The sequence below is a fragment of the Artemia franciscana genome, chromosome 9 (genome assembly GCF_032884065.1).
Source record: "Artemia franciscana chromosome 9, ASM3288406v1, whole genome shotgun sequence".
Taxonomy (NCBI): domain Eukaryota; kingdom Metazoa; phylum Arthropoda; class Branchiopoda; order Anostraca; family Artemiidae; genus Artemia; species Artemia franciscana.
Genome location: NC_088871.1, coordinates 2,638,623 through 2,659,797, shown reverse-complemented (window position 1 = coordinate 2,659,797; position 21,175 = coordinate 2,638,623). Strand labels below are relative to the sequence as shown.

The 21,175-nt window shown below is 36.3% G+C and overlaps 1 protein-coding gene across 2 annotated transcripts in view; it reads left to right on the top strand.

The window, feature by feature from the left end:
• The window catches only part of LOC136030878 (single-strand selective monofunctional uracil DNA glycosylase-like), a 48,793-nt gene that overhangs the window by 21,287 nt on the left and 6,331 nt on the right, over positions 1–21,175 (top strand). Inside the window, exons 3-5 of one of the 2 annotated variants that reach the window (XM_065709959.1) lie at positions 3,325–3,588; positions 5,083–5,232; positions 9,304–9,434. In XM_065709959.1, the coding sequence (XP_065566031.1) occupies positions 3,325–3,588; positions 5,083–5,232; positions 9,304–9,434 (545 nt within the window). The remainder of the gene's footprint in view (positions 1–3,324; positions 3,589–5,082; positions 5,233–9,303; positions 9,435–21,175) is intronic. The other variant, XM_065709960.1, reaches the window with a different exon arrangement.

Here is a 21,175-nt window from a genome sequence, read left to right as displayed (position 1 = left end):
AGGAGAAGGGACTTGTACAAGAATTATCTGAATGATAGATCATATGAAAACAAAAGGAAGCGGTAAAGAAAAAGGTAAAGAAAGCGGAGAAAGCATTAAAATATGAACTAACGAGGTGTGAAGCGGAGGCCAAGTATAGAATTACTGAGGATTTGGAAGATGCAGCTTGGCATAATAGTAAAATATTGTACTGGCGTGTGAATAAATTGAGAGGGAGTAATCAATCTGGACTTGTCCCAGTTAAAGATTTAAACAAGGCCACAATTAGTGATAAGAAAAGAGTTAAAGAGAGATGGGCAGAACATTTCTAGGGTATGCTAAACCGAGATAGAGTTGCAGGAAAAGATATAGAGGGAAATGAATAAGTTTGTGATATCTTGGATGTGAAGGAACATTTGTTTTGTGAAGAAGAATTAGAGACACTACTAAAAGGATTAAAAAATAATAAGGTTCCAGGTGCTGATAGTGGGGTAAATGAGTATCTTAAATATTTGCGGCTCTGAGGTTAAAAATAAATTACTGAAGATTATGAATATGATTTTTGAAAAAAGGGAAATACCTAGCGATTTTAGGAAAACCTTAATTAAACCACTGTACAAGATAGGTGATAAAAGTGATTGTGGTAATTATCGTGGCATTAGTCTGGTCTCTGTAGGTAACAAATTACTTAGTAATATGATACTTTTTAGACTGAGAGATACCGTAGACAACGTTTTAAGAGAAGAACAGTGCGGTTTTAGAAACAAAGAGGATGTGTTGACCAAATTTTCACTCTTAGGTTAATAATTGAGAAATGCCTGAGCTATTAAACATCTTTAGTCCTCAGTTTTGTAGATTATGAGCAAGCGTTCGATTCCATTGATAAAAGAGCTTTCGCAAAGGTCTTGTTCTTGTATGGTATACCAGACAAATACAATAAAGTGGTTAGTGCTGTATACAAGAATAGCATTTCAACATAAAACGAACTGCAATTATTATGAATGAGGAAATTAAACCTAAAATGGCCAAATTAAAATAAATAATTAGTAGAAGCTTAAAATGACCTGAACCTACCACAAACAAGAATATGAATACCCCTTTCCTTTTCAACCTCCGTCTAAGGCTAGACTCACTAGTGCTTCATTGGGAATGCTTTTTATTTCAAAGTGTGTGTTTTAATCTGTCGTAAAATCAACAAGGACAACCAATAACAGAATAAATATGCTAACCAAATTTATAAATAAGAGTTACCGCACATTGCGCATGATAAGATTGGGGCTATTCCCTCCTTGAGCCGTCTTAGCCGAATAATTAGCACGCTAGACTTGAAATTTTTCGTCCGTGAAGACAGATGTTCGCGTACTGGTATCGCTGGTTGATGTTTAGTTTGGAAAGAGGGTCAGTGACATGACTCTGTAGGCTCAGCTAGACTCGATCCAGCTCTAAATTGGATCCTGGAGAAATCTGGGAAAGGTAAACATTAAAGGTGTACGAAAGCACTGGATGGCTGACCCCCAATCTCGCATTGCACTTCCTGGCTGGAAGTTCATGAAACAGAGATCAGCACAGCCGGTTAAGACTCTAATTTCTAGTGCCATATTCTTTACATTACCTCCGTAAATTAATTATCAAAAAGAAATCTTTATAATACTGTAGCATCGAGAATGCTTATTTTGAGTATGTAAAATACACTAATGTTGAAAACACTCATCGGATGCTGTTTGCATAAGATAATTTTGTAAGTTTGGGGTAAGCAGAAAATATAACCTAAAAGGGTTGCAGCCCTGATGGAAACGACGCATCAAATTGATAACGATTAAGAACCCGAATTAAAGGTTTGGATCCCCTACCTGTAAAATATGACATTCCGATCAGGGTTTTTTTCCTCATTATTTCGTGTTTCCTCGCAGGGATGATTGTATCTAACCAGCGGTCCTAGAATATTGGGAGAAGCATCGTTCAATTGTAAAGTTCTAGTGCCCTGTTTAATAATGAAAGAGATAGGGCCACGGCGAAGCATGGATTTCTGCCATTTTCTGATGGAAAGCACTGTTGGCCCGCTTAGTGCCAAAAAACCATCCAATAAAAATTTTGAGATAGCAAACAAACTTATAACTACCAAAAAGTATTTCTGAAGCCTTCAAATCGTGGTGATTTGGAAATGTTGTGTGATGATTGCTTCTGATGATGAAATAATGATGAATTGCTTCTGAATGATGAAATGTCTGTGATGATTTTCTGGTTATTAATCAAAGTAGCTACTTGGAATGTTTCATATTTTTTTATTTTTATAAAAAAATAAAAATGAGAAGATCCATATGGAAAGACAAGGGGTCAAATCATCTTATAATTACCCAAGTCTCTCCAGAAGATGAAGATATTGCCGACCGTCCTGGTTTCAGATTTGTGAGGGATCGGTTTGAATATTGAGTATGATGTTAATTGTGTCATTTATACGTTAAACAACAGTTGGGACAGGTTTCTACTGGTCCTTTTTTCACTGCCAGAAATGGTCCCTTTTGTCTGTCAAAAAAGTCCATATTTTTGATTCTTTGAACCTGTGACAGTCCTGTAATTCAAGGGAATGTAGAGGTTGTAAAAAATTAGCTTTCAAGATCTAGAGCGTGGGGGCAATTCGGCGAGTATTAAAATACCAGACAAAAATACCTACTGGAAAGCTGATTTCTGGTTTCAGCTGACATTTAGACTAATGTAAAATTGAAAAGAGAAACCTTTTCACTAAAGTTAAAAGTTCCCTACTGGTCCTTTTTTCACTGCCAGAAATGGTCCCTTTTGTCCGCCAAAAATCTTTGAACCTGTGACAGTTCTGTAATTCAAGGGAATACAGAGGTTGTAAAAATTTAGCTTTCAAAATCTGGAGCGTGGGGGAATTTTGGTGTTTCTTGAATTTTTGTCTATTAAAATACCAAAAAAGGGTATTTTCCACTGAAAATACCAAAAGAGACTTTTTTTTAATCTAGTGGGTAATTGACAGAATATTGAAATTGAAAACGAATAACAATTAAAATAAAATAAAAAAAAAGATTTGAAAACACCTGAAATCACCAACTGGCTATTTGTGTTGCATTCTAAAATATGTTCAAGAAAGCACTAGTCGAAACTTGGTTTTGAAAAGGGGGCTTAGGAGGGGAGAGGGCTGCCCCCTTGTATATAGGATAATATGTGTTTGTTTTAAGTTTTAATGTTATTCTTTACTTTCATTAGAATTTTTTTTAATTTAATTTTAATCAATAAATTAATGTATATATTTTGCTTGATAAAGGCTAATTTCATCGTCAAATCAACAACCTTTGTCCCTGATTGTATTACATATTGTCTTTTTAGGTTCCATTTGGAGAGGTATCTATTGTTCGAGACTGGCTGAATATAATAGGTGAAGTAATAAAGCCTGCAAATGAACATCCTAAGCGACCAATCCTAGGGTTCCAATGTCATAGAAGTGAAATAAGCGGTAAAAGATTTTGGGCTTTCCTCCGAGATTTGTCAGGAACACCAGAGAGACTATTTGAGACGCTTTTTATGTACAACTATTGCCCATTATCTTTCATGAAGATATCAGGGAAGAATGTAACTCCCCCTGAATTAAAGGTGCGTTGCCTCTTTTTAGGTCTAATTAAAGGGATGGTTCTAACTCATTAATCATTTCTTGCTCTACTAATTTTAACAGGTACTATTGCTTGAGTGAAAGGGATGATTGGGAAACGTCGACAATTAATTGGACCGAAAGTCATTGTCGCAAAAGGCTTCTGACCCACTAAATAAAAAAGAGATAAATTAAATTCTGTTAATTCTTTTTTTTCAGTTCAGTTCATTCGGGTTTATTAAAAAAAAAATTATAACAGTCATAACATACATAATCTCTCATCTCTATGCAAAAAATGCATGTTGAGTCCCTTATCACCTCAAAAATAAATACACACTATGGCTCTCCCTCCACTCATCGATACAACCATGGCCCCTACCAACAAAACCATCCTTACAAGTCCCCACCTCTTCATCCAGGAGGAAACCACTCCAATCCCCCCACAAAAAACCTCAATAAAGGTTAAAATCACTTTTCTAATTAGAATCTTTATTCAAATTAAACTAATTCAAAACAAGATAATTTTTTATTTTCTTTTTGAAAGAACCAAGGGAGCTCCTACCTCTCAGTTCAAGCGGTAGGGTATTGTAAGCCTTAGCACAGACGATGTCAGGCGAAAAATCCGACCTCACAATTCTCTTCAATCTCTTTTTATCCTCATAATTGTCAAGGGATACCTTTTTCTCTAGAAGACTGCACAAATGTATAAGAGATATGATTTAGCCTTGAGTTATCTCTTAGACTTATCTTAGTCAAAATTTGAAAATAAAAAATTTAATCTCTTTCCATCGTTATTATTTTTAGGGATACCTTTTTTTCTCTAGAAGACTGCACAAATGTATCAGAGATATGATTTAGCCTTGAGTTATCTCTTAGACTTATCTTAGTCAAAATTTGAAAATAAAAAATTTAATCTCTTTCATTCTTTATTATTTTAGGGGTACCTTTTTCTTTGGAAAACTTCCAGGGCCATATCCAGGCGAGGGGCAAATTGATGTTTTTAGACCCCTCCCCCCTCCAAAAAGATTTCTCTGATTTTTTATTTGTCGTGAAGATGCCGGCCAAAAAAATTCTTTCTCCTATAAATAGCTAAAATTTATTTCTCCCACTCAGAAATTGACCTTTAAAATGCTAGTGAAAAACTTTATTTGAGACTGTTAGGCAAATCCACGGGAGATAAACCCCTTCTTTCCCATTCTTTTGGTAAACTCCCTTTCTCCCCAACAAAAATTCTAGAAATAGCACTGAATACAGTGCAAATGTGTCAGAATTGTAATCTAGTGTTATCTCTATGTATAATTATAAATTAGGACCTTCGTTGCGTGTATGCCATTCTATGCTTCTCTTCTTCTTTTTGGACTATAAGGATTTCAAAAGGTCTGGAAGTGATAAAAAAAAAAAAAAAAAAAAAAAAAAAAAAAAAAAAAAATGTGTATACCTGCTTTTTGTTTTTGGATGGTTGAAGTGTTGTAGCTAAATTGTTTAATTTTATGTTGAAGCTTACAGAGAGGAAGATTCTTTTGTCCCTCTGCGACGCAGCATTACTGGAAGTAATAAAAGTGTTGCGACCTAAATCGTTGCTTTGCGTGGGAAATTTTGTGTTTAAACAAGTCTCCGGAGTAGTCAAAAAGGCCAATCTGGACGTGAAGGTATCTTGCTTTTTTTGCTTATTTTTATCTTTTTTATTATTCAGGAAATCTGATGGTACTTTGGTTCCCTTTATTATCGATTCTCCTTTCTTTTTTTTAATCAAGAAGGAATTCTAATAATAAAATTTTTGCGAGATCATCATTAAGTGGCTAAAGATAAACTCTGGTGGTAGAGCGCTGACTGATAAAAGGAAGTCTTACGCAATGTTATCAGAATTTTAAGGTTTTTTGAAGAGTGGTTCCTTAATTCTCCTTGTGTACGTGTTGCTACATTTTATAAATGAACTTAAAAAAAAAACCCTAACAACAGTGACCTATGTGATGTGATAACGATTTCATTTGAAATTTTATTCTTCCCTTTTCTCCTTTTTTCTAGAAACTTTAAAACCCGTTCTAAATCTTGTTAAATTGCTCCATGTCTTCCTTTTTCTAAATTATGAAAACCCTTTCGAGAAACCCTTTAGAACCCTTTCTAAATCATGATAATTTGCTCCATTTCTTCCCTTTTTTCCTTTTTTTAGGAACCTTAGAACCCTTCCTAAATCTTGTTAATTTGCTCCATTTCTTCCTTTTTTTCTTTTTTTTTTTTTTGATGCCTTAGAACCTTTTCCAAATCTTGTTAATTTGCTCTATTTCTTCCTTTTCTCCTTTTTTTAGAAACCTTAGAACCCTTTCTAAATCTTCTTAATTTGCTCCATTTCTTCCTTTTCTCCTTTTTTTAGAAACCTTAGAACCCTTTCTAAATCTTCTTAATTTGCTCCATTTCTTCCTTTTCTCCTTTTTTAGAAACCTTAGAACCTTTTCTAAATCTTCCTAATTTGCTCCATTTCTTCCTTTTTCTCCTTTTTTTAGAAACCTTAGAACCCTATCTAAATTTTCTTAATTTGCTCCATTTCTTCCTTTTTCTCCTTTTTTTAGAAACCTTAGAACCCTTTCTAAATCTTCTTAATTTGCTCCATTTCTTCCTTTTTCTCCTTTTTTTAGAAACCTTAGAACCCTTTCTAAATCTTCTTAATTTGCTCCATTTCTTCCTTTTTCTCCTTTTTTTTTAGAAACCTTAGAAACCTTTCTAAATCTTGTTATTTTGCTCCATTTCTTCCTTTTTCTCCTTTTTTGGAAACCTTAGAAACCGTTTTAAATCTTGTTAATTTGCTCCATTTCTTCCTTTTTCTCCTGTTTTTAGAAACCTTAGAACCCTTTCTAAATCTTGTTAAATTGCTCCATTAGTTCTTCTTTAATTAAACTAAAGAAGGACAGATAACAATGAGCTGATTGTTTTGTCATGTCATGTGTTTTGTGTTCAGTTCAGATTACCGCTATGCTAATTACGTTTGTCACTTGTTTAGGTTCTCACTTGTCCCCAATTGAGTGTGAGGTATGTTATTTCAAAGAGTGAGTTTTTTAAATATATTATGTAAAAGGTTTCGTGTACCGCGAATTTGAATTCATTCTATTCAAATCAATTTGTTTTCTGCCACCAATAGTTTTGATTGAAATGAAGAAAAATAGAGATGATTTTTACCATCGTTTATCTTTTCAATTTTTAAAATAAGTGTAATAAGTTAGTGGGGAATCTATGTTATGTGTTCCATACTAAACATATTTAACCTGGAAAGGCCACACTCATACAATAGATATTAAACACAACAATCGCCCTGGGAAGGCACAATGTGCCTGATGACAAACGGATACAACCCTTTGACTCTCAGCCAACTACTCAATCAATTAAAAACAAAAAATGCTCTCTATCATAAAATATATCATTTTTATATCATTATATATGTTTTTTCATTATATCATTATATATATATAAGTTTTTCAAAAAAAGAAAAAACGTGCATAAAGTAAATCCCCCCCCCTAAAAAATCCTGATTCAATTTCAATAAAAAAAAAAAACAGTACACTATATTTCCTCATTTAAAAAATACTTCTTCAATCTCTTTTTAAACAAACCGTTATTTAGTCATAATTTTAATACTTCTTTTATATTAAATGATGGGATAACGTAAGGCCGCCCCGCTGTCATCGACGTTAGTTTTTATTTAAGTATTCGGTAAAATAAAGATTTAATAAATAGCCTAGATGTCACTCGATCCAGTATTTTGTTTGAGGGGTATTTTTTCCGAGAGGGGGGGGGGAGTGAAGTTACAAAAAAATAAGTGTGCAAAACGTATTGAAAATTTGTTTATATGTATTTTTGTTACTTTTTTGCGAGTTGAATAAACATTAAGGGGGAGGGGGTCAAACTCAATACCCCCTAGATACGGCTTTTGTACAATCTACGAGAAGCTGAGCTGTTACCACACAAAACGACTTCATCTATTTTTAATGTTTAGACTCCATGTGAAACATGCGATCGCTCCGAAAGGACAAGATATTGATCTGATTGGTTTCTGGTCTATCTACTCATCGATCCAGAATTAGGATATTACTTAAGCTTTTTCTTAGACAAACATCTAATCTTGCCTAAACATAGGACATTTTCCTTTTTTCAACGAATTTCAATTTGAAAAATTTTCAAACTAACTCTCAAAAAGGTAATTTGGTAAATGGATTAGGCTAGGTCTCATATATCGAATGATAGCAAAGTGTCTTGTGTTGAAGTGAAGAAAAAAGCAATTGTGTGGCACGATCGAACTAACGTCAGACTTTGTGGTAGAGGTACGAGAAACAAGGCTTTTTCAGGTTACACGGTAAGAAAGAGATATACATAATGTTAATCATTGACGTTAATCATTATAATGTTCTGTAAAAATAAAAGAAACTTAAAAATCACATAAAAATTTGTCTGTATGCATTTTTGTTACGTTCCCATAAATCACACAAAATTTCGGAGAGGGGGGGGGGAATTGTGTTGTGTGTTGTTGAAGCAGTCAGAAAAATCTCACAACGATAGTTTTCAAAATTCAGTAAAAAAAAGTTAGTGTTAGGCTACTTTTAATTGTATCTTAATGATACAATTAAAAAACACTATAAAAATTCAATATGGATATTATGTTAATCGTTGACGAAAGAAAGCAGTCTGTAAAAATGAAACGCGAGCAAAATCTAACGTCATCCAAAAATTTCGGCTACTGACGCCTTTGCTTAAGATAGGGATGCTAAAGTATTGAAGCCACCTGAGCATGCGGCTCCCTTTTTTTTGCATATGGCTATTCCATTAATGGTGAAAGTTTACTAAATTATATGTACTAAGTACCTTTGACGAAAATGGATATATTTAGAGGCTTCACTACCCAATATATTCGGGGGGGGGGGGGGATTGAACGCTGGATTTAATCGACTCGCTGTTCATTTTTACCGTCTGATTTGGGTGATATTGCTATTAAAATTACTTCTTTTTTTACCGACAGAGATTGATCTTCTTTCATTGATTTTACGTCACATATTTCCATCGGCTTATTTACCTAGTTAAAAAAAGATCTGAACCTGTTAATTAATGGTTTTTTGCACTGCAATTTTTTACTGAATGGGCGAAAACATTACTCCTCCCTCCATAAGTGATGCCCTTGGTGTGTTTTTAGCCCCTTCCCCTCTCTACTAATTTTCTATTTTATTCATGGTCAGAAGTAAATGATTTCTGAGACCACACTGGTTAATCATGACAAAACAAAATCGCAAAGAAAAGAAGAACAAGGACAATAAACAGCCAGTGAAAAAACTGAAAATTATGGAAATATTTTGGTCAAGACCTCCGCTTGACCGTCCTCAGTGTAGAATAAGCTGATAAAAAAAAAAAAAAAAAAAAAAAAAAAAAAAAAAAAAAAAAAAAAAAAAAAAAAAAAAAAAAAAATGATGACCCTTTCTCAGTAACGGTGAAAGGGTAACGGTGGAGGTCATCATATTTTAGTTTTGTGTTTTGTTTCAAAAAAGGTCTTTTTTTATATTTTATTCTGCACCAAGGACGGTCAAGCGGAGGTCTTGACCGAAATATTTGCACAATTTTAAATTTTTTCACTGGCTGTTTATTGTCCTCGTTCTTCTTTTCTTTACGATTTTGTGTATTGTCATGGTCGTAAGTGCCCATGCTTGTTAATAAAGTAGATTGTAGGTTGCTTTTTGTTCCCGCAGGTGGGGCTTCTGATGCATCCTAGTCCAATTAATCCTAGAGCGAATAAAAATTGGGCCGAAGAAGCCAAAAAAACCTTCGATCAGTTGGGAATTAGCGGCTACTTCAGTAATTTGCATGATGTCACTGACGCGTAAGTATAATTTTATGCTTTAGCTTTGATAGTTGCTATTATAATAATAATAAGACATGTACATAGGAATTTATTTCGGAGAGAGGGTAGAGTAAAACAAAAATAGGCTTGTATGGAAAATACGGCGAAACTGTTCAAATATCTAGAATTTGGGGGGCGATCACATTTCCAAAGTCCATGTGATGTAGTTCCCCCTCCCATAGTAAGGGAAAACAATGTCGTAATATTCTACAAAAATGAAGCACTTTCTGGAAAAATTTTAATCTCACTTTTATACTTTTATTTTCTTGTACTCTTTATTTCTTTATTTCTTTTGTTTCTATTACTGTACCCTTTATTTCTTGTTTGATATCCTGTATTTATCTGCCCTGTCGCTCAATTTACTTTTTGGCTTTTAGAGAACGTTGACTGAAAAGAAGAAGGGAAAAAAGGAACTTTTTATTAAGTTCATTGCTTATCTTCCTAATTTACAGTTTAGTAAAAACAAACCTGATTTTATCGGTACATTTTTAATGGAAAGTATTTCTACCATTAACGGTGCAGCTAAAAGGGTTAGGTTCTTGAAATTACTACAAATTAAATTCAGCCAGTGTTGAGAGTGTGGTTTCATATTCTGTTATGAATTCTATCAGACACAGATACTGAAAAAACATATTGCGTTTAGGAAGGCAACGCTCTTATTGATTTGTTTTTTATCAATGGAGCATATTCTGCTCAATTAAGCACGATTCTTCACAAATTTACCTTAGCTTTGACCTAAGGGTGATTTCCATTATTTTATTTTGGTATCGTAGAAAAAGGTAGTAGCAGTTATTCCAATAAGATGAAGTTGAAATCTTACTTACGAAAGATTACCTGAAAGATTACTTACAAGGCAGGTTATAACTAGCCAATCAGAGGGTTTGAAGGGAGTCCAAAAAAAAATCCTCTGAATATCTTTAAGTTCCGGAAAAAAAAAAGAATTTCAAGTACTAGGATCCACCAGAAAGGAAAGTCTCTTGAAATTGACCCTTTATTTTTGGCGTAATGTCCTCTGACGTAAACCGCATTCTTCACAAAGTTGACATTGTGGAGGAGAAACAGGAATGTGCTCGATCAAATATCCCACAAGAAAACCTAATAAAGCAAATAATAGGCTGTTAGTTTCAAATTGGCATTTGATACCTAATACTGAAGATACCTATTCCCTCCCGTGAGATGATCGAACTGTTGCATGCTTTCACTTAATTCAATTTATTGCCATGAAGGGATTTGTTATTCAAGAAAGTAGGTTTGGCATAAATTAATTTTTGTCTACTACCCATGCGCGCCTAGAAATAAAAAATGGAATGTTTTGTTTTTAAGCTTATCACTGTGTTCGAATTCATCTCAGTTCAGTTCTTTTAACTTAAGAAGTAACTATTTAGAACAGTTGATTGGATTTATTTCGGTTTTGTATACCTTTGCTTTTAAGATTTTAAATTTTTATATTTTTATTCTCTTTGTATGACTGGTTTTCTTTTCACCTTTTTCACTTCAATTTCGTTCGATTTAAACTTGATCGCATACAAATTGGAATAAAATGATTTTTGCACCCTAGCGTATAGAAAACAAAATTCTTAGTAAGAAACTATCTATGGGGGAGGAAGTTAGACTTCTCTAAACTGAAAAGGCTATTTTAAGCTATTTTAAAATGAATTTTGCCTTTGAGAAAAAAAAATCGAATTCCATTATCGGGTAGTTATGTGATATGCTACATTAGAACGGAATTTTTTTGTGTGTTGGTTACAAAATTGGCGCTGTTTTTCTCTAGTCGTCATATTCAATGAGTTGCTATTGAATGTGTTTAACATGAATATTCAGTTTATATTCCGATTTTTCTGCCTTAATTTTCAGTGCTTACTTACTTGTCTCCTGTATTCATCATTTGGTTCACAAAATGATCATTAAAGTGTATGCTAAAAATGATTTTCGCAGCAACGGGCGCAAAGACTTAAAAAAAAGAAATGTGGATCATAAACAGTGTTGCGATATTGATTTTTTGAATTGTACTAGACATAGGTCTAAAAATGTACTTCCCGGGAAAAAATGTACCAGACGCAAAAATTTTTTTTTCGCGTGTTGCGCTTTGCGCAACACGCGATCTTCTTTCGCGCTACTGTACGAATCTATACAATATCGTTCTTTTCGCTTATTTTTCTCTCTCTTCCCGATGGCTCCCATTTTCTTTTCTAACCTTATTTTTCCGCACCTTCGTGTTTTCTGGAATAGAGCTTGGCTCTAGAGCGTGCTCAGTAGCCAAAGAGCCAAAATGTGCCTATTGAGGTAAACTAGTTCTGCCAAATGAAGGTAACTCAGAGCTGGAAAGTCACGCAAAATCTGCCACAAAGGAAAAGCGGTTGAGTTGCGAAGAAATTCCACTGGATCCACGAACCACGGACCCAGAGATGTCTCTTCCGAAAATCCCTTATTCGTCTTATTTAACCAATTTGAACAACGCTTACGGAAAGCGGCAGTAGCCTAACCTAAGTGATAACCAAAAGGATAGCAATTTTAAGCAGAGTGAAGCGGAATAAACCGCAGATAACCAAAACAAAAACTCCAAATATGCTTTGTCCATGGAGGACATATGTTATGTCTATGGGCCTGGCTCTAATCGAGAAAGGGGTTGTTGAGTTGTGGAGCTCGGAATGAGCTCAAATTAAAATTACGGCCCATTTTACGGCGTTATTTATCTTTCTTTATGTTAGATCATCGGATACAAAAGTAGGAATGAACAGAAAAACAAGATATTCACTTCTTTTAAAAACTAAAACTTCTTAGGAATTATCACGAGATCATCACGTCTTCAATATCTCTTAGCAGAGACTCAATTTCCTCCTGTTGATCATCTTCTACTTCAACAATTGCCTGTTCTTCAGACCCTTTCTTTTTTTCCTGAGGGTTCCAGGAGACACAAGTACCATGGTCGCGAATATGCTCCCTTGTCCGAATCAAGGAGTAAATGGTGTCAACTGCAAGGCGGTTTCGAGACTTCGTTTTAACCACCAACACTGCACTGAAAATACGTTCGACACAGGCCGATGAGTGTGGAAGGGACATGACAGAAAACATGAATGTACAAAGCTCTGCATACTTTGAAGAGCCAAGACCATTTTTAAGCTCGTTCAGTTTCCCCCAGAACACCTCTGGACTTTTCAAGTATTGGGGTGGCAAATGCTTTGATTCAGCAGGGATTGATCGCCACTGAGAGCTCAATTCTTCTAGAGATTGTCGGTTGACTAGGTTAGGAAACATGACTAGTACTGGTACTAAATCCTCTCGGCCAGAGGCAGCCACAACCGGGTCGATCACTTTCATTTTCTGCAGAACCTTAAAGGTTGAGTTGCAGTAAAAGCGGACATAAAACTCCTTTGCCAACTTCACATAAAACTTCAGACACACTAGTTTGAACGCATGCACTGTCGGGCAGGAATATTTTTCTCGATAACCTCAGCTTCCACGTTTGCTCCCACATAGATTCGTTCGAGAGGCAAGAAATACTCTCGGTTGGACGGATCATAGGTCCCTAACGGCTTGTTTTCAACTACTTCCGGACGTAGGAAGTTCCTTAGGATAGTCCCAAATACCATAGAGACCTCGTTGCAAAGGCAGTGCAGCCTAACCCCCTCAGCTTGAAACAATATGTTCAGCTTGTTGACTTGCGGCAAAATGAAGCCCAGGAACTGCAAGTACAGTTTCGTGTGCACATTTTCTATCATTTTCAGGACCTTTTCAGCAGAAGCCGACTTGATGACCTTGAATTCCTCGTAAAACTACACTTTCAGAGCTCTCCACTGTTCTAAAATTTGCATAACTACGGACTCGAGAGACAGCCAACGGACGTCACAGACTTTCAGCAGTCTATGGTTTTTCGTATCTGTTATCCCCTGAAACTCTGCATATGCTGCAATACGCTTTGGTGAATGCTGTATATAGTTATATAAATCACGGACAAACTCATCAAATTCTAGTGGGATCTCTTTGGAGGCGTTAGACGCGCATAGTGCAAGGCTATGGCACACACAGCCTACAACAATAACATACGGATTGTCAATTTTCACAAGAGCCTTCAGCCCCGTTACCTCCCCCATGTTCACAGAGGCATTATCCCATCCGAAACCTATGCAGTTCTCTTTTGGGATATTTCTGACGCTGAGTAGCTTATCTACTTCTCCCTTCATTATCTGAGCTATTGCTGATGGCACCTCGACAAGTCCTAATAAGCGATCGCAAACACGTTTTAACTGAGGACACCAGAAGCAAACAACAACAGCCATAGATTTAACAACAGATTTGTCTGTCGATTCATCCAACATGATTGAAAACTTGCATTTCTGCAATTTCTCTGAGAGAGCCTGGTCTGCATCAGGTGCCAACTTTTTCACAATGATATTTCGTGTTTTGTCACGGCCGCGCGTAATCTTACCTGCGATCACGGAATCAGGGAACACATTTTTTAGGATTTCTGGCAGATGTTCCATAACCCTAAATGGCAGGTTGTGTTCAGCAATAAAGCCGCTGAGCTTCAGCTCTGCATTCTCAACACTCTTCTGCAACATCACACTTTTCTTAAATTCAACGTTACTGGAGCACAAGTTTGCTAGATCAGTTGTATGCTGGTTTGCCTCAAAGTTCTTTACATGGAATTTATTTTTGGAATGTCGAAGAGCATGGGTTTTTCCTCCAATGTAACTTTTGTTGCAAACCAGGGACATAAATCTCGTACTGTCCTTCTCATCCTTCCGACCATTTCTGCAGGTCTTTGTCAGAAAGCCAGTCACTGTTAAATTTGTGCTTGTAATGTGTCTTTTTCTTTTTTGGCTTTGCCTTGACATTCATTCTCTCATCAACACATTCGTCATCAGAGTCAGACTCTTCAGATTCACTAGATTCAGTACTGCTGCCGCTTTCTTCACCTAGTGATATCATATCCTGGTCACAGTTTTTGCTGTTCTTATCACTGCCCAAGTTTGCTCGGCTATCAGGGTTTATTCCAGTCTGTACTTCTGTCACCTCGTGCAATTCTTCATGTGTTTGTTCGGATTTTCTTGTCTCTTATCTGTCTCATCTGGAGGTCCTGGCTTTTTGAAAAACTGTTGAAGTTTTGATTGCTTCATTTTGTCCTTAAAAACGATATATAGCATATAATTCCATGTATCTACTAGCTACTCTCTACTATGTATGGTAAATCAAAAAAGAGGATTAAAACTAGCTTTTTTCACGGTAAGAATGACAAGCATACTAGGCTAGATAGTAATTTTACTTTGGGATTTTTTTGTTAGCTTTACCCTTGATCAGGTAAACAGATGCTGACAAAAAACCAGAGATTCCCTTCTACAATCACACAACACATAAGTATGGATTTCCTAAAGAGATTTCCCTGAAAAACTGTGTTATGTGATAGCAGTAAATAATGCATGGGTGATCGAAATATGTACTGATATTCCAATAAACACGGTGACAAAGACAGTGAAAACTCTGATCACAAAGATGTGTGCGCCTGTCATCTCTTTCAGAAGAGTAACCATCTGGTAAGCTACTACAAAATTACCCATGGCCATGATAAATATAAAGGAACGCTTATCCTCCACAGAATTTTAGGCTGTGGGATACTTGTCACTGACTTTGTCAGGTACTACCCATGTCAGTAATTATCCTGATTTTGGTAGAGTAGCCTACAGGTTAAAAAAAAAAATACAATAAAGGTTCCTGCTTTTTTTATTCCAAAACTAGCAATGGTACAGTAGAGGTATGCTTATTTAAACAGTTACCATACTTAAATATAAACAGTGCAGTTTTGGGCTAAATGGTAGAATGAAGATCCAAAATACCTATTCAGGTAGACTATTTTCAGAGGCCCCTAATTGCCTACTTTGGCTAATTGATAGTTAACTTTAGTCACAGCAAGTGCATGAAAATGGCAAAGTTCAAAGTCAACAAACATTCAAATAAGTATACCTCTACCCAAGTATGCTGCACATGAAAGGTTCATGAAGGTAGATTTCACCATGGTATATGTCTAGCCGATATGCTCTCCACTACACTCCTAGTCACTCCTACTCTAAGCCTCTTCTATCTGCTTTTCCACAAGTGATCAGCTTAAGAAACATGGGGGCTAATCGCATACAGGTATGGCTCACATAAAACCTATTGTCATTCATACTATAACTGATAGATATTTTGAACAGTCTGAACTTGTAGGTTTGAATGTGCATTTTGTTAGATCACTAAGTTAGTGATCGAGCCTGTAGCAATGTGGGTTGCAAGAAGGACTTGTTGCACAAATACCGTACATAACAATCATCTGAATAAGCCACTACACTACATACTTAGCGTTGCTGACATGGCAAATCTGAAGAAGACTTCAGCAGGCTTACCTCACAACTGGTATACATTTTTATTATTTGATGATAGCATTTTTAGTTTTTGAAAATCCGCGGCAACTTTCCGTTTTCCGTAACGACTCCAAATTTACCATAGAGTTAACCTCTAAATAAAAGCAGACAGACAAGTCGCGAGAGTATTTGCCATAGCAATGAATGGTAAAGGTTCCGTTTACAAGTAAAAATCGTTCTTTTTTTAGTTTTGGAGAAAATGTACTGAATTTGTACCAGTTCGACGTAAATGTACTGATTTTCTGACTTTAAAAAAAAGTTGTACAGATGTAGAGGTCAGAGAAAAAAGTACTGAATCTGGTACAATTGTACCACCCATCGCAACACTGATCATAAATCAGAAAGAAAGCGAAAAATTTATGACACCATGCAGCTGAAAAAGGTGCAACTTTCCTTTGAAGTTGTAGTTGCCTTTGAGAATCAACGAACTGTCAATGTATAAATTTTTACAGACGCAATGCGTTGTCATATTTAGCTAATTAGTTTCGCTTATTTATTTTTACGGTTCAAAGTGGCAACACTGATAAAAATGTGGTACTGCTCTAAAGACATCATAATTTTAAAACAGCCAAACGAAATTTTTGGGAAAATCTCGGTTCTCAAGTATGAATACACCCAAGATGAGTCAAGAGGGCAATTCTTTTTTATGTCCTTGGTACTTTAAGTATTTAGAGTCGTCACAACTATAATAAGATAAATACTATTCATACAATACATGCAATCCATGTTGACGAATGGATTGATTTTAGTGGCAAGGTAACCTTGTTCTCTGGGCATGCTCCGTTAGGGTTCTCATAGTGGTTGCAGCAGTAGCTGCAACCTAGTAAAGAACGAACCACCGCCCATAGTAACCAAAAGTTGAACGCCCGTTTTTGAAAAAAAACTGCATTGTAAAAAAATCGCCATCTGACACTGAATCAGTAATGGTAATTATTGTTTCGGTTAATCTTAAAAGTAAGATATTTATGGTGATTTCAAAAAAGACCCTGAAACCCCATGAAAATTGGCGTCAGATAGAAATAAAAAGTGTACGATTGGAATCAGCATGGTCGAAAACCTTTAGTACGACAGTTACAGTCCTCCACCTTGAAACCAAGGACAATCACTATTTTGCACGGGTAGCACTGATTTGTCTCCTTTTTTTCTTTTTTTTTTCACCAGAGCTAACGAATGACCAAAACATCATAGAGGAATGTTTAATGGCTCATTTGATCGGAAATTCAATTCGCTAGTGCCTTTTTTAAGTGATTGAAAAGATTGGAGGGCAACTAGCCCCCCTCCCTCCCTAAAGACCCCCTCCTCCCAAAGTTATCCAATCAAAATTTTGAGATATTCATTTTGTCCAGAATAGTTCAAAGGTCCACTACTTACGGTTTTGGTGATGGTATGACTCTCCAGAGTCCCTAAGGAAATGGTCGGACACTGTATCGGTATCGGACGTATCGATATCACGTCTATCAGTAAGAGCGTATTGGTATCGTAGGCATCTTAAACATATTTTTAATAGCTCATATAAAAGAGAGAAAGTTCTAGTTCCCTTTTTAAGTAACCAAAAATTAGAGGGCAACTAGGCCTCCTCCCCCACCCGTTTCATCTTGATACGCTAATCTGCTTCAAAAATATTGCTGATGTGCCCTTTTGACAATCTGTATGCGCATAGTATGTTTTGAATTAGTTCAACCTTGCCTAAAACATTCACTGAGATGTTCATTTCAATATCCTCAGCATTGGTAGTGCTGCAGAAGCAGTAGTTTTAGTGGTAGCAGTTGTAGTAATGATAACGATAGTAATAGTGGTACCAGTTGTAGTGGTCGGAGTAGTAATAGAGGTAGTTGTCGTAGTAGTATTAGTAATAGCGGGCAAATGGTTCAACACTCTCCTCAATAATTTTTGAAACGATCACCTGAATGCCCGTTGTCTTTTTGGAAAGTAAAGGTCAAACATGCCAATATAACAAAAATATTTATTATATGCAAACAATGGACGAATTGCCTAACTTACAGCTCTTGTTCTGGATGCTGTGGGGGAGTTGACATCCCCAAATACATAATTACCGCACCGTTCAACTATACTGAACAAAGTAGTTGTCTGAAAATTTTAATTGAACGTGTTTTTTTTTAATGATAAGCGTGAGGGGACTGGTTGCCCTCTTATCACGTTTGACTCTCAAAAAAGGTACTAGAACTTTCATTTTTGATTAAAACAACCTTGTATGCTCCGGGGCATAACTTATAAACCTTGCCCCTAGTCTCTGGGGGTTGTGTCAACCATGGAGGTGCTGTCATATGATCTTTGGACTGTTTTTAACAAAGTGGCTCTCTAAAAATTTTGATCGGATGCATTTACGGAAAATAGGGCGTTTGGCAAGTTGGCTAGCCACGAGTGGCTAGTGATCAGAGGGCTAGTTGCCCTCTGGTCATGTTTGACTTGCAAAAATTGGAATTACAACTTCCAATTTCCAATCAAATGAGCCTTCTCTAAAGGTTATACGACCGTCCCTTCTTTAAAAACCATGTAGGCCTCCGTGGCGTAACTTACAACCCTTGCCCCCAGGCTCTGGGGTTTGTGTCAACCCAAGAGGTATTGTTGAATAAAAATTTCGATCGTATACATTTGGGGAAAAGAGGGTTTGTGGGGGGGCAGTTGCCATCCGGTTTATTTTGAGTCTTGAAAAGGGAACTAGAACTGTACATTTTCAATTAAATGAGCTTCCTTCAAAGTTTATGCGGCCACTCCTACCATAAAAACCTTACATGCCCCAAGGCACAACTTACAACCCTTGCCCCCAGGCTCTTTGGGTTTTGTCATCCCCGGGGGCATTGTTATTTGATTTTTTTACCATTTTGAACAAAATTATTATCTCAAAGTTTCGATCGGATCCCTTTGGGGAAAAGAGGGTGCGGGGGTGTTTGCCCTCAGAACACTTGAAGAACGGGCCCTAGAACCTCCGAGTTCCAATTGAATAAGCCCCCTACAAAATTTGCGCAACTACCCGAAATTGGCACCTTCAATAACAACCTTATATGTAACAATAGGTAGCTAGCATAACTTAGAGCCCTTGCCCTGAAGGCTGTTGCCTGAGGGATTGACATCTTCAAAAACATATTTACTGGACCTTTTCCTCAAAAGTTTGATCGGTTGGTTTTGGGGAAATGATGGGTGCGAGGGAGGAGGGAATGCTGATTGTCCTCCAATTACATTTGACTCCTAAAAAGGGCACTAGAACTTTCAATTTACAATCGAATGAGCTCCTTTGGAAGCTTCTGTGACAACTCCTTGTATATGAAGGGCCTTGGTCAGAAAAAAGTTAATAATAAATAGTACTTTGTACCCAGTTCACTCTTTACTTAGGTAGCGCTGTTGCGCTGCCTATTATCAAGCAATCTGAAATTTTAGCAAGCGCTGTATAAACTCAAAATATATAAATGCAATATACAAACGAAAACTATATGTACATACACGCACACACAAAAATTGTGTCGTATAGCAAATCAATGAGTAATTGCAGATTACTTTGTAACCTTCCATGTCAATATTTTTAGCTCCTAATACCCATCCTAGGCTGTGATCTACGTGGGGAGTTTTTGTTAGTAACCCCGTGCATTTATTTTTTATTGGAAACATGCGTTTGGTGACTATTTCAAAAGAGATCAATTGCCCGATGCATTCTACCTATAAGCCGAACGATCTATTTATTGTAACTATTTAACCGGCAATGGGTACTTTTAATCCTTCTCCGTGGAAGATTTGGGTAACACTGTTAATAACACCTTGGTAACGGTGATGACTCCCTCTTTCAGTCAATACAGTGGTACATTATTGCATTTACCCCTAAGATTGGCACCTTTTCCAGCCGTGATAGACTAAATCAGAATTGAAAGGTTTTAATTTCGCTTCATGCTTTTTTCGTCCTTAATGGACCGTGTGTTTTCTACTTGAAAATGGCACTAGTTTCAAGGGTGATCGAATCGTATCAGTAGTCATAGAATATTGTTAATTTGTCTCTCCCCTCACTCCTCCCACTCTTTATACTAGGCTTTAGTTTACACTGTCAATTCACAGAAATTCAGGGGGATGCATTTTTTAATATCTAGAGAGGGGGAAATTTGTAGGTTTTCATTGAAAATACCAAAAGAGGTATTTTTAAAACCCTGGGTGGCACAGTTTCCCATCCCCAATTGACGCCACTAGTCTACGCTTTAGATGGCGTTTAAAAATGAAAAAAATCATGTCAGTTTTTTTAATTACGAGTGTTTTATGTACCCTTTATGTTTCAAAACTTTCGAACGAAAACCAGCTAAATAAGCACGTTCCTTGGCGAAGTATCGTATAAAAAGGGGTTTACAGTTTGTCCTAAAGTTTAGCTTCGTCCCTCTGTATAGTTAAGAGAAATTTCCTTTTGAATTTTAGCATTGCTCTTTGCTTTATGTGTAAACAACTTTTTTTAATTGAGCTGTTTAAAGAACGATGTGTTTTAAGTTTTATATTCATGTAAACACTTATGTGTGAAAAAATTTAACAAAATTCAATGCAACTAAAACATAAGGCTCAGAAGCAAACTAGCAAAGCTTGAGCGAGCCAAACCTTTTCACGTTAATTCAGGAGAAGAAAGGACGGATTCTTAAAGAACAGATAAAGAAAGGAACATATAATACGCTACAAAGAGGAAAGAAAACAGGGAATAAACATAAAAAATTCAGCCTAGTGAAAGGATAGGCAATTACAATGGAAACCTGGAAAAAAATTGTAAGATTTAACTGAATCAGACAGATGATTTCAAGTAGAAATATTTTGTTAGAAGGGATCGGAGTGTGCTTTTTTTGGCGAGTTGATATCTTGGACTGAGAATGGGGTCGCCAATTTGAATGACAGAGAAAACGTCGACTAACGCAGTGAGACAGGGAATTTGGGATAGAGTTTTTGAGGCTGAATGTACGAGCCGAAGACTGCTCAATCGGACTATTTCTGATAGGCTCTTCTGGAAAATTGTGTTTTTACTACGTGGTAAGGAACGAGGTGGGGGGGGGGGGCAAATAACCGCTGTGGAAATATCATAGAGAAGAAATTTGGTATTTGTAGAGATCCTGTCGCCGGTTTACGAAAAACACGTTACGTTTCAGCGCAATTGTTTCCGGTTAGATATTTTCAAAGGCTGACTGTAGTTTTACCCAAAAAAAAACTGAATTTCTGCATGAATTAGCAACAAAATACGTTCGAACCAAAATTAAATGAACGAGGATAATGGAACTGGCCGATTTGTTTATAATTAAATTCATTCAAGCTTACTATGGCTTTAAAGTGTTATTCTATTTTATTTCATTTTTG